The 13878-nt window shown below is 39.6% G+C and overlaps 1 protein-coding gene across 6 annotated transcripts in view; it reads left to right on the top strand.

Moving 5' to 3' along the window:
* Nucleotides 1-13878, top strand: part of SLC4A7 (solute carrier family 4 member 7) — an 86740-nt gene that overhangs the window by 59402 nt on the left and 13460 nt on the right. For all 6 annotated transcript variants that reach the window (XM_068982797.1, XM_068982799.1, XM_068982798.1 and 3 more), the window contains 5 exons: nucleotides 58-171; nucleotides 2596-2757; nucleotides 2903-3154; nucleotides 7450-7518; nucleotides 8815-8988. In XM_068982797.1, the coding sequence (XP_068838898.1) occupies nucleotides 58-171; nucleotides 2596-2757; nucleotides 2903-3154; nucleotides 7450-7518; nucleotides 8815-8988 (771 nt within the window). The remainder of the gene's footprint in view (nucleotides 1-57; nucleotides 172-2595; nucleotides 2758-2902; nucleotides 3155-7449; nucleotides 7519-8814; nucleotides 8989-13878) is intronic.

Raw genomic sequence — 13878 nt, 5'->3', positions numbered from 1 at the left:
AATTATTTAGAAAGGACTGATTTCTGTGTCTGTGCTAACATAACCCCTTTCACATAGGTGCGATCGACAATCAGTGACTTTGCTGTGTTTCTCACCATAGTAATAATGGTTGTAATTGACTACCTTGTAGGAGTTCCCTCTCCTAAACTTCATGTTCCTGAAAAATTCGAGGTAAGGATTAAAACACTTGGCTATTTGTTACTGGGAAATACCAGACTACTTTAAGATACTGCCTCCTGGGTAATTATTTTTAAAATATGCACATTCTCTGTGAAGAGCTGATGCTTTGAAAGGAAAGATTATATATACGTTGCACAGATATAAACAATGACAAGATGAACGGAGACAAGTGAAGATATTGAGGAGATAAGCGAGAAGGTATCAAATCGAGCCCATCACAGAGAGTGAGTAGAAATACTCATAGTGAGGAGACCAGTGTCCTGCCCTCATAGCTGGAGTTCATGATACCCTCTCCAGGTGAAAGAAACATTCTTTATTGCTTTGTGAAAAAGTAACTCAAGCTTGAATTTATAAGAGTAGCAAGGGGATCCTAATTTAAATTTCTAGAAGAGTGATTGAGACATCTGACAGTAATTGGAAAGTGTCTTGTAACATTTTTCAGCAGAATCAAGAAATAATTTTTTTTCCACAAGAAAAATGGTGCATAGTCTGAGGAACCATGAACTCTTTGGTTTCATTAGAACTGAAAATCTTTTGTATTGTTGTTGTTGTTCAGCCACTCAGTCATATCTGACCCTTTGCCGACCCCATGGCCTGTATAATGCAACATCTGATAATTATTTTCCCTTCTAAGTTGGAGATGGTAGGTTTTGAATAGTTTCTGGAAATTTTAAATAGTCAAGTATTTGTGTCATTGCGTGTATTTACATTTAACAAATTATATGACTTCTTTGAGAAGCAGAAAATTTAAAGGGGATTAGAAATAACGAATATAATGAAGATAAATTTAGTCTGTTTTCTCTCTCACTGGGGTTAAAAAATAGATCATTTTTAAACCTGTGTCCTCTAAAGTAGAATACATCGTGGAAAATGATCCTCAAATTATATGGATCTACTCATATTTTATCTAAAAATTAGAAACATTAAACTTTATAATATTTATGATGCAAATTTCACTATAAAGATAATTGTTAGTAATGTAATGCATAAGTGAATATAGAATCATTTGGGTAAATAAATGTCTTTTTGTTGCTAGGAGTATATAAGTTAAAAAGTTTGGAGACCTTTGTTTAAAAGCATAGTTATTGAGCCACTAAAACTTTTAAGTCATTAGATATGACTGTATCTAAGTCATTCTGTGTTTACCAAGTCTTACAAATTGACAAAACTGTAAATTATATTAATGTAATTTCCTGTAATCCTGGTCCCATTTCCTTATTCTGGTTCCAAATATATCTTTGTTACTCATTTATCTAGCTTTGAAGTATCAAACTGATTTCAAGGGTTATTAAATACACTTGGGGAAATAAACAGTTAACAATATATGGATTATATAGATTAAACATTTTTATCCATGTGCAGTATTGAATGTGAAGCATTGTCATGTGTATCAGTGTGGGGAAATGATAATATTTGAATTTGAAAATGTTTTAATTTCCCTTTTATGTTGACAGATGTTTTCTTGTAGAAAAAAATAGGCTTACTATAAAGGCTAAGTAATAGAAATATATCCATTACCCTCCAAGAATGCTAGATTCTTAGGAGCTTTAAAAACGTTTCATTATAAAGCAGATTTTATGTTACAGCATTGAAATATGTTAGTATCTGATAACGTGTCAGGGTTTTGTCAGTCCCTGCTTTGGAAGAACAGTGGCCTGAGGCCCCGTGGGGACTGAGCGCTGCCGCTGCCACGGTGACTCATCTGTAGGATCTTCCAGGCAGTTTATTAATAGTTTTAAGAGTGACCTCGTAGATAGTCTGACTTCACTTTATATGGAGTGGATAGGCGTGTGTTGAAATGAAAGTCTGCTTCACTTACCTATTTCTGCATAACAAATCTAAAACATCATATCCTTAAACAACAGTTCTTTTTGTTCATAAATCTGTGGTGTTGGCCCTAGGCTAAGGTGGGGGTGGTCTGGTCTCCTGGTGAGGATCTTTGGGTGCCTGCTGTCTTTACTGTCTCGGTGGGGGCGTGTCTAGGAGCTCAGCACAGAGGCTGAATGAAGGGACTGGTAGCTGCCTCCTACCCATCTCATCATCCTGTGTCTCATCCTTAAGAAAGCTCATCCAGGCTTACTCAGAGCTTAACCCTGGGGCTCCAGGAGGCTAGCAAAGCAGCAGCAAGGTCCTTCCAGGTCAAGACGCAGGATCACAGGGTCACCGTGGCCTTGTTCCCAGGTCCAAGGGGAGGACGTAGATTCTACCTCCGGATGGAGAGGGTGGCTCAGTCATGTGCGCAGGGACCTGCCTCGGGGACAAGAAAGTCCCCACGAGCGTCTCTGCAGATAATTCACGACAGAGTCCAGTGTCCAGTTCTTTCCAACGCCTTGGCATTTCTTGAGGGTAGACACAGTCTGTGCTGTTAGAAGGAAACTTTTCTTTCTTCCTTTCAATTTTTCGATGTTTTAACAGCCTACTGATAAAAATAGGGGCTGGATCATAAGCCCACTGGGAGAGAACCCTTGGTGGACCTTATTAATAGCTGCCATTCCGGCTCTGCTCTGCACCATTCTCATCTTCATGGACCAGCAGATTACAGCAGTGATCATCAACAGAAAGGAGCACAAGTTGAAGGTAACTTTCAGAGTGTGTCCCGAGATTTGTTTCTTTGAGTTGGAGGTGGTGAATGTGAGTTTCCTCTCTCTTTATGAGTAGTGCAGACTTTGAACCTGAAAGAACAGTATGTGCTGACGGATCCTCGTGTGGTTCCCCTTTTCAGAAAGGAGCCGGCTACCACCTGGACCTGCTCGTGGTCGGTGTCATGCTGGGGGTGTGCTCTGTCATGGGCCTTCCGTGGTTTGTGGCTGCAACAGTGTTGTCAATAAGTCATGTCAACAGCCTGAAAGTGGAATCTGAATGCTCTGCTCCTGGGGAGCAACCCAAGTTTTTGGGCATTCGTGAACAGCGGGTGACAGGGCTAATGATTTTTATTCTAATGGGCCTGTCTGTGTTCATGACTTCAGTACTAAAGGTAAAATCTCTTTGTTACAATGTTTTAAAAATCTTTTTTTGTCATAAAATTTATATTTGGTGGTATGAAAATGAAACATTAAAATATCTAAAATAGTTTCATTTCCTAGAGTTTACTCGGAAAATAATATTTTGGAGTGGTAGTTGCTATGGTAAGCATCAGGGTTACGTTGTATCCTTTTGAAAAATAATGTGAAAGGGTACTATTAAAGACTAGAGTTTTGGAAGAAGTTCATCTGTGGCTTAGTTATGATCTAAAGGAAGAATATACCTAGAGAATTTTATAAGCATATTAGAGGAAGTATTATTGAAAGGTGGATGAAATAGTAATTTGAAATGTTAAAAAGAATACTGCTATTAATTGAATTAGTACATTCTTCCTGATGAACTAAATGAGATATAAGTAGTACCACTCATATCTTTTAGTCACATCTGAGATTTACTATACATATTCTACTGAATCTGGTAATTTAACAAAAAACAGTCATAGCAAATATAGTCTGGTATTTTCTGTTCATCATGAAAGAGCTCAACTCCATTATTTATTTGTTTGTTTGTAAACTATTTATAAATTACAGAACAAATGTGGAGCATTGTACGCATGTGTGTTACGAATTAACTGAAGAAACTGTTGTTAGTACTGGAATTCTTTGGCCTTCTTTTGTGGAGCCAGCTAATTGGCCAAATATTTGTTGAGTACTTTCTGTACTGTTAGTTACTGAGGAAACAGTAACAAATAGGACAGTGTCTGCTTTGAAGAATTTGGCAGTCTGGCTGGTGAAACAGATAGACAGATGGGCAGTTTCTTCATGGTGGTGAGTGTCTTGTTAGAACAGCAAGAGACGAGGAGAAGCGTGCGGTGCTGTCTTGTGTGAACGCTGCCCCCTGCTGGCCAAGGTTGCCCTTTACGTGTTTTTTTTTTTTTTAGTAGTTTCAAACATTTTAAAGTATTAATTGCATATAAGCAGAAAAATTCAAGTAGAATATCAAGAAAGCTCTAAAATGAAGAGCTTGTTTTCTCACTTTCCAAAAGCAACTCTCTCCACGTTAACTTTTTACTCCTTTGTTTTTTAAGATATTTTGTTAGTCAATGCCATTACGGTTCTACATACTTTTATAATGTTATTTCTAACTTTATTATCTTTAATGAAATAGTGAAAATAGTGACTCTCACTGCCTAAGAGAGTGATTCTTAAAGGCTCGCCCAAGGACCTCTGTCTGGGGTTGCAGGGGCCGCGCTTGCCCAGGTGTGCGCCTGTGTGAGACGGGGTTGTCCTCACGGCCTTTGGCCAGAATCGTGTAGGCAGCACGCTGAGCTAGACGCAGGTGTGAGAGTGGGGTCCTCTGTTACCACCCACTGAAGGATTTACAGGGACACGGAGGAGTGCTGCTCTTCTCGCTTAATCTTATGTTCTTTGGAAATGACAGCTGTCCAGTAAAAGTATATTCTTTATATTACCTTGTAAGGCATTTATTATTTTGAAATGAACTAAGAATGACTGTTTAAAAGTTTTCTTTTAATTTCTAATGTGGTATCTATTTCCAGTACAACTAGCTGCTTATCTATTTATGTATCTCTCTAAGTATAGAATCCACATAGGCAAAAACATTTGGGAGGAGGGTCCTCTGTACTTGTTAGGAGTGAAAAAGGGTCCTTAGACTAAAAAGCTTGAGAGCCTCTGACCTGAGGTTATATCTTTCATGAAGATTTACCCCCACATCCCCTTTTCCCTTTCATCACTTGTTTTTTGGTTGGCTACATTTTATTATTGTAAAGGTTGCCCACATCTACACTCTTTTTCCTTTTTTTGTAAGTTAAATTATAGAAATGTAAACCTTCGGGGGACGTGTAATCAGTGTTATGATATAAAAATACTCGCCAAGGACTAAGCAGTGAGATCAGCCTGTGTGGAGGCAGAAATATACCTCATTTCCCAAGCTCCTACTGTTTTAGAATAATAGCCTGATAAGTTTTCTTAATATCTGTTAACTTCTCTTTTTAAAAAAGTACATGTTCCACTTTTTCTTGTATTGCTAAATTTTTTTATAATGCTAAAGGAACTCCTTGAGTAATTTTTGGATGTATGGTACCATAATTAGTGAACTTTCAGAGTTCTTACATATTTCAAATTCCTCTCACATTTGTTTAATAGATGGGTATTCATTTCAGGGTTCAAGTGTATTTTTCTTTGAGTCTTAAAGTTGTTGTTGCTTGAAGATCAGTGGTTCTGATAAGAGATCTGATGTCTATTTGGTGTTTGTATCTTCAGAAGCATTTTTTACCACTCTCAGTTCAATTCAGTCGTTCAGTCGTGTCCGACTCTTTGCAACCCCATGAATCACAGCACGCCAGACCTCCCTGTCCATCACCAACTCCTAGAGTTTATCCAAACTCATGTCCATTGAGTCGGTGATGCCATCCAGCCATCTCATCCTCTGTCGCCCCCTTTTCCTCCTGCCTTCAATCTTTCCCAACATCAGGGTCTTTTCAAATGGGTCAGCTCTTCAAATCAGGTGGCCAAAGTATTGGAGTTTCAGCTTCAGCATCAGTCCTTTCAGTGAACACCCAGGGCTCATAGTGTTTTGCAATTTCACCGTGGTACTTAGGTAGATAGATAGGTACTTTTTAGTTTACCCTGCTTGTCTCTCTGTGCATCCTTTTACTCTGGAAACTTGGGCCTTGACTATGTGAATATTCTTTAGCTGTTCATTTCCTCTTCTGTTTTCTCTTAGATGCTTTTTCACTTTCAAGTAGACAGATGTTAGACCTCCTGGATACATAGTTACATTCCTCCTCTCTACTCTCACTGTTAAAATTTCCCCTATTTTCCTTATCATTTTAATGATCTCTTTAGTCTTGTCAAAATCATTATTCTAAAATTCTTTCAAATTATTTTGATAATTATATCTTTAATTTCTTTCATTCTGGTTATTCCTTTTTTCCTAGCATTCTAAAGTTGCTTTATGCATTAAATATTATCCTGAGGTTCCCTGAGGGTGCTGATGAAACTTTTGGCGTGTTTTCTTGTCTTCTGCTGTCCTTAGTTCAGCACATACCAGGCTGTGTAGTAGGGAGTGAGCATGACTCTCTGTTGGCTGGCGGTTAGGTCTCCTTTCCTCAGCGGGCTCTCCCTGGGTGAGTGTTGACGTGGTGTTTGAGTCAGTGTTGCTGGCCTTCCTGTGGAAGACCTGGACATGGGCTCGTAGGCAGTTTGGGATCCCACTTCCTGCTGAAGTAATGAGAACATTCTTTTGGGAAGTGGTGTTTATTTATTATACACATTCAGTAAATGGCACTGCTTAACAGTCCTTGTAGGGGTAGTGACAGTGATAATCATGGCTAATACTTTTTGAGTGGTTTAATATGTACCTTGTGCTTTTCTGAGTATTCTATGAATTTGAAGTTTTTAACCTTCAAGCCAATCTGACGCAGAAGCTAAAAGAAAAAGAGGTTAAGTCTCAGTAAGAGGTTAAAAGGGCTTTTAAGCCAAATAGTCTGATTGTGATGCTTGTCCTCTTAACCATGGAACATAGTCCCTTTTTAGAAGAGAGCATTAGAAGATGATTCTTCAAGGTTATTGTATACTAGCGCTTTTCTTGTTTATAGAAAAGTTCAGTGTCATGACTGAAGTGCGTGTGATCACCATTATCACAAGTGTCATCACTGACTGCGGAGAAGGCAATGGCACCTCACTCCAATACTCTTGCCTGGAAAATCCCATGGACGGAGGAGCCTGGTGGGCTGCAGTCCATGAGGTCGCTAAGAGTCGGACACGACTGAGCGACTTCACTTTGATTTTTCACTTTCATGCGTTGGAGAAGGAGATGGCAACCCACTCCAGTGTTCTTGCGTGGAGAATCCCAGGGACGGGGGAGCCTGGTGGGCTGCCGTCTATGGGGTCGCAGAGTCGGACCTGACTGGAGCGACTTAGCAGCAGCAGCAGCAGCAGCAGCATCACTGACTGAGTGTGAAGCTCAGTCGTGTCTGACTCTGTGTGACCCCATGGACTGCAGTCCTGCAGGCTCCTCTTTCTGCGGGACTCTCCAGGCAAGAAGACAGCAGTGGGTTGCCCTTTCCTCCTCCAGGGGATCCTCCTGATCCAGGGACTGAACGTGCATCTCCTGTGTCTCCTGCAGTACAGGCAGATTCTTCACCAGTGAGCCATCGGGAACTCCCTGTCATCACTGAAAGATCTTTCGAATCTTATCTCATAGGAACTCACAGTGTTTTTATGTGTCTTTTATGTGAAATTGCTTTAGTTGCATGATCTCTAATTGTGGTCATTTTACTTCCAGTTCATTCCAATGCCTGTTCTATATGGTGTTTTCCTTTATATGGGAGTTTCTTCATTAAAAGGAATCCAGGCAAGTCGCAAGCATTTAATGATTTTGTAGAAAAACTTAAACATTGTACATTTTCAAAGATTGTTTTTGTGATGGTAGTGATGTATTCTCAGCTTTGATATTTTGGCAGATTAACTATTGACTTTAAGTCCACATTTTCTAAATAATTATTGTTGTACATTTTTTTCCCCTGAAAGTGACATCATGACCTATGTCCTTACATATTTTAATGGAAGCTAATGAAAAGTAACTATCAATGAAGGCTAATATAGTAAGAGGGGGGATTAAAGGGATTGGAATGGGGGAAAAAGGGTATCTCTGGCATGTTGGAACAGCAGTTTGAGTTGCTGAAAAAGAAATGTAGATATTAGTTTTCTATAACCATGGCAACACCTGCCGTTTGTGTGGGGCAGTGCAATTCATAGAGCCTGGTACTGTTATCCTCAGAACAACCTTGGGAAGCAGGGAAGGAAGAAATGCTGATTTTGTAAATTGTGACGCAGAAACAGACTCACTGAAAGTTTTTCACTGAGCAGTGGAGCACAGGCTAGCATCCAGTGCTGTCACCGCTGTTTTGCTCATTTGCAGCCTTTCTTGGGCAGGCTGATGGAGCGCGTTAGGATTTGTGTGGATGCAGCCGTCATGCAGGACGTGCAGCTGCTCCGGCGGCGCTGGCCCCACTACCGGCCACAGACAGCGTGCGGTCCCAGTGCCGGGGCGCCGGGCGCCTCAGACGCAGCAGCCTTGCTTTCTCACACAGTCCAGGCTCTGCCTTCCTGTGGTCAAAAGACGCTCTCATTAACTCACTTTATTGTTTTGCAACAATTTTGTGAGGTGTGTAGGGCTGCTCTTATTCGCAGTTTATAAAAAGGCCCAGGAAACTGCTCATGGTTTCTGCTTCATTTGGTGAAAAATTGGTGATTGTTACCTCAGGTTATTTTCATAGAAATTGGTCATGTTAGATCTAGAAAGAACTCCAGGCGATTGTTACTCTCTTATTTTACATATTAGATAAAGAGGTCAAAGAGATTAAAGGAGTTGTGCGTTTTTCATAGATAAATTTGTGAAGCTAGTTTAATTCCCCAATTTAAAACATGTTGACTTGAGTTTCTGATTCATGAAATCACGTTCGTTCAAATGGTTGCCTTGCTTTTTTTCTCCTGGATGGAGATGTTGTCAGCTGAAACACTGTCCTGTGTTATCAGGACATCTTAGCACCAGGGAAGTTACCCTGAAGTAGATGCAGTTTCTTTTCCTAAGTAGCAGAAGTGCGCTTTCTGTTGAAACCCTCCTGTCTCGTTTCCCACCTGACGCCAGCTCTTTGACCGCATCAAGCTGCTCGGCATGCCGGCCAAGCACCAGCCCGGCCTGATCTACCTGCGCCACGTGCCCCTCTGGAAGGTGCACGCCTTCACCGCCGTCCAGCTCACCTGCCTGGTCCTGCTGTGGGCGATAAAAGCCTCCGCGGCTGCAGTCGTATTCCCCATGATGGTGAGCGTTTTTCCCGGAGTTTATTACCAGCTATTAATAGTGACGTCTTAGTGTGTTGATAGCAGTTGTCTTTTATTAATATTCATAGTTAACTTGCAGAAAAGGATTTTAAGAACCTCAGATGTTTTGAAATGTGAATTAGCCCTTTCTGGCTAAGAAACCCATCGTTTTCAAAGTTAAATTTTGCTTGTCATTTTCTAATTTTATTTTTATTTTTAGTCCTAGGGTATAGAATACTGTTTTGTATTTTTAAACAACTTAAGACTTTAGGACGTTTATGAAGCAAATATTAGCCTGACCTAAAAGCTAGAGACTATTTGCAAATATCCTTTTGCAAATATTATGTAAAAGTTGATTTATATACATGGCAACAAAGAAAATCTTTGAAAATTATACAGGTAATATTCCCTGATTGCAGATAATTAATTACAAATGAATATTTAAAAGCCACTAAGAAATATTCAGTATTTAGAGACTAAATTCTAAAATAAGCCCGGGGTGGAAAACTGAGTTTAATGACCCAGAGAGATGTTATGGGGAGGGAGGTGGGAGGGGGGTTCATGTTTGGGAACGCATGTACACCTGTGGTGGATTCATGTCAATGTATGGCAAAACCAATACAGTATTGTAAAGTAAAAAAAAAAAATAAATAAAAACAGAGTACTCTGAAAATTAACCAGTGGCGGGGGGGGGGGGAACCATTGAGGAGATATTGAAATGAATAACTTTTTATCTATGAGACAGAGCTAAAGTTATCCATGTAGGAAAATGTACACTTTTCATTGCCCTTATTTTTCAAGAAGACCTAAATGCAACTAAGTTTTCATTTGTAAAAATCAATAATGGATAACTCCTTTATAATAAGTAAAATATACAAGATTAAGAAAGAGAAAAAATAGATAACCACAGCTGTGGTGTGAGGGGTTTTAAGACAATAGTACATGAGTCTATACCAGTACATGAGCATCTAGAGTAGAAGTCAGTAACCTTTTCTATGTAAAGGACCAACTCGGAAGGCCTCTGGACTGTTATGTAGACACTTACATAACAGGAGGGACATTTCCACAGTTTTTAACTGATAAAATTCAAAACGTAGTTGTACAGCTTTTTTTTTAAATGAAAGACTGCCAATGAGAAGAAGGGAATTTTTCATTTGGAACAATATCTCACTTAATTGGAGTTAGTTAAAAGTTACAGTTCCTGTCATCAGATTAGATCTAAATGCTCATCTGTAAAAGCTATTCCTAGCTCATAAGCCATACAGAACAGGCGGTGGAATGGATTTATCCCAGGGTCTTGTGGTTTGCCTACCCCTGACCTAGAGGGAGAAGCCCACTGTTTACTAGTGTTAACAGTATGAATTGCAAGTTCTGACTGTGGTATAAGAGTAATATAATAATTGGTATAATGACACGATAGCATTATTTGTATATGTATTAGCCCAAATAGCTCAAAAAAGACTAAAATCTCTTAATAGAATTAGAAAGAATTTTGTTAAGGTAGCTGGATATAAGAAAACATGATAAGCAGTATACAGGCTCCATCTTAGTAACAATGCTAAAAATTGAAATGAAAAAAATTTTACTCATAATGGTGACCAGAAACTATAAAATAGTTAATAAATTGAAAAGGAGATACTTATTTAAAGAGAAAAAAAAGTATAGTAATATTTGTATTAGTTTTAGAGCTGGTAAAGTATCACAGACTCATTGGCTTAAAGCAGCAGAAAGTTGTGTCACAGTTCTGGAGGCCAGAAGTCAGAAGCCGAGGTACGGCCAGGGCCCTGCTGCCCCCGACACCTGAAGGGCAGTCCTCCTCTGCCTCTCCCTGGCCTCTGTGGACAGCCTTTGGCGCCCCTTGGCCTGCAGTTGCATAACTCAGGTCTGTCTCTGTGATGGCTTGTGCCGTGTGGTCACTGTGTCGGCATATGACCGTTTCAGCACTGTGCTAGGGTGCTGCACAAGGAGCCCTTTCTCTCCAGCATGACCTCTTCTTAATTAATTACAGCTGCAGCAACCCTGTGTCTAAATAAAGTCTCATTATGAGGTACTAGGGGCTGGTACTTAAATGTTTTCCAGAGGGACACAAGTCGACCCTTAACAATACTGCAGGACATAAAATTAAGACCTGAACAGATAGAAACATACATATTCTTTGTTTGAGGTACTTATTAGTATTATTAAAATATCACTTCCAAATATGAAGTTTACTAATTTTATTTGCATGTATATTTGTATCTTTGGGGCAGAAGAGTGGTATCAGTGAGAACTGGGTAATTTTAAAGTTCATAGAGAAAAATAGATGCCAGAGCCACAGCATGGATGGTGGAAATACTCTGTGTCCTATTGGGGCGTGGGTTACAAGAGTATATGTATTTTTCAGAAGCATCAAACTCTATATATGATATTTTTAGATACGTAAATTATATATTAAAGGAAAATATAGTTGTAATAAATAATCAGAGAATACACGAAACAAAGGTCATTATAATTCATAATTCCTGGTTGGGTTGAGGGTTGAAGGACTTGATTCTGTGCTAATGCCATAGTGTTTTGATAATGAATATTTACAAGTTGCCATCAAGTCAGCATGGCTAACACAGTATGAAATCTCATAAGAATTGACAAATAGATCTGAAAACAGGACTAATGACTTCAGAAATTTATCAGAATAAATGAGAATTTACCACCTGAATATTTCATTAAAGGCAGTAAATTCACTTAAATGGAAAAATAATAAAAGATTAGACTACATACTGGGAGCTAAATAAAGTTGCTGAGTGAGTGAGTGAAAGTTGCTCAGTCATGTCCAACTCTGTGACCCCATGGACTGTACAGTCCATGGAATTCTCCAGACCAGAATACTAGAGTGGGTAGCCTTTCCCTTCTCCAGGGGATCTTCCCAACCCAGGGATTAAACCCAGGTCCCCCACATTGCAGGCAGATTCTTTATCAGCTGAGCCACAAGGGAAGCCCAGATAAAGTTGCTACGTAATATCATATTGCAAAAGAAATAGTAAATCAATTCATGATTTAAATTTTAAAAAAAGTTATAGTAAAAATTTAGGAGTGGTTGAAGATAAGTTTTCAAAGAACGTAGGGAAATCTAACAGTGAAAGAAAGATGATATTTTTGACCACATGATATTTGTTTTGTATGTCCTTAGTAAAACCAGATTGTGAACTGGGACAGAATATTTGTTACATATAAAACAGAGAGTTTCTATCCAAACTCACAGAACTTGTTAGGAATTCATGAACAGAAGTCAGTTGAAAACCAACTGGAAAAAAAGGCAAAAGGTAAGAAACAGTAAGAACAGAAGATGGAAAACTAGGCAGAATGCTCTTTGACATAAATTGCAGCAATGTCTATTTAGATCCACTTCCTAGAGGAATGAAAATAAAAACAAATAAACAAATGAGACCTAATCAAACTTACAGACTTATTACCAGTGAAGGAAACCATAAACAGAACAAAAAGACAACCCACAGGATGGGAGACAATATCAGCAAATGATGTGACTGGGTTAACCTCCAGAGTACCCAAACAGTTCATGCAACTCAATATCAAAGAAGCAAACAACCCAGATCTAAATAGACATTTCTCCAAAGAAGACATGTCACCAATGGCCAAAAAGCACATGAAAAGATGCTTAACATCGCTAATTATCACGTTGGTGCTCAGTTGTGTCCGACTCTTTGTGACCCCATGGACTATAGCCTGCAGGGTCCTCTGTCCATTGAATTTTTCCAGCAAGAATACTGGAGTGGGTTGCCATTTCCTGTTCCAGGAGATCTTCCCGACCCAGGGATTGAACGTGGCGTCTTTTGCATTGGCAGATGGATTCCTTACCACTGCACCACCTGGGAAGCTAATTATTAGAGAAATGCAAATCAAAACTACAGTGAGGTATCTCCACACACTGGTTAGAATGGCCTTCATCAAGAAGTCTACAAACAGTAAATGCTGGCGGACTTCCCTGGTGGTCTAGTGGTTTAAAAAAAAAAAAAAATTCACCTGCCAGCGCAGGGCATGTGGGTTCAATCCCTGGTCTGGGAAGATGCCACATGTTGCAGAGCAGCTGAAACTCGTGCGCCACAACTTCTGAAGCCCTCGCAGCCTAGAGCCCGTGCTCCTCAACAGGAGAAGTCACTGCAGCGAGAAGCCCAAGCACCACCACTAGGGAGAACCCACGCACAGTGACAGAGACCCCACACAGCAAGAAATAAATGCATTCTCAAAGCGTGCTGGAGGGGGTGTGGCGAGAAGGGCCCCTCCCTGCAGTGTTGATGGGAATGTAAGCTGATGCAGCCACTGTGGAGAACACTATAGAGATTGCTTAAAAAACCAGAGCTACTGTATGAGCCAGCAGTCCCACTCCTGGGCATATATCCAGACAAAAGCTATAATTCAGAAAGATACATGCCACCCCTATGTTCATAACAGCACTGTTCACAGTAGCCAAGACATGGAAACAACCTAAATGGCCATTGACAGGGAAACGGAAAAGAGGATGTCGTGCGTATATACAGTGGAATATTATTTAGCCATAAAAAGAACAAAATAGTGCCATTTGCAAAAACATGGATGGACCTAGACATTATCATACTAAGTGAAGTAAGTCAGAGAGAGTCAAATATCATAGGATATCACTTATTTGTGGAATCCTAAAAAAAAAAGATACAAGGAAACTTACTTACAAACCAGAAACGGACTCATAAGCATAGAAAACAAATTTACCGTTACCAGAGGGGAAAGGTGGTGGGGAGGGATCAATCAGGAGTTCGGGATTAACATATATACACTACTGTATATAAAATAGAGAAACAGCAAGGTCCTATTGTATAGTACAGGGAATAACTCAGTATTCTATATGGGAGAAGAATCTGAA

This window comes from Capricornis sumatraensis, chromosome 10 (genome assembly GCF_032405125.1).
Source record: "Capricornis sumatraensis isolate serow.1 chromosome 10, serow.2, whole genome shotgun sequence".
Classification (NCBI taxonomy): Eukaryota; Metazoa; Chordata; class Mammalia; order Artiodactyla; family Bovidae; genus Capricornis; species Capricornis sumatraensis.
The sequence above is the reverse complement of the archived record's forward strand: the minus strand, read 5'-3'. Positions and strand labels throughout refer to the sequence as shown.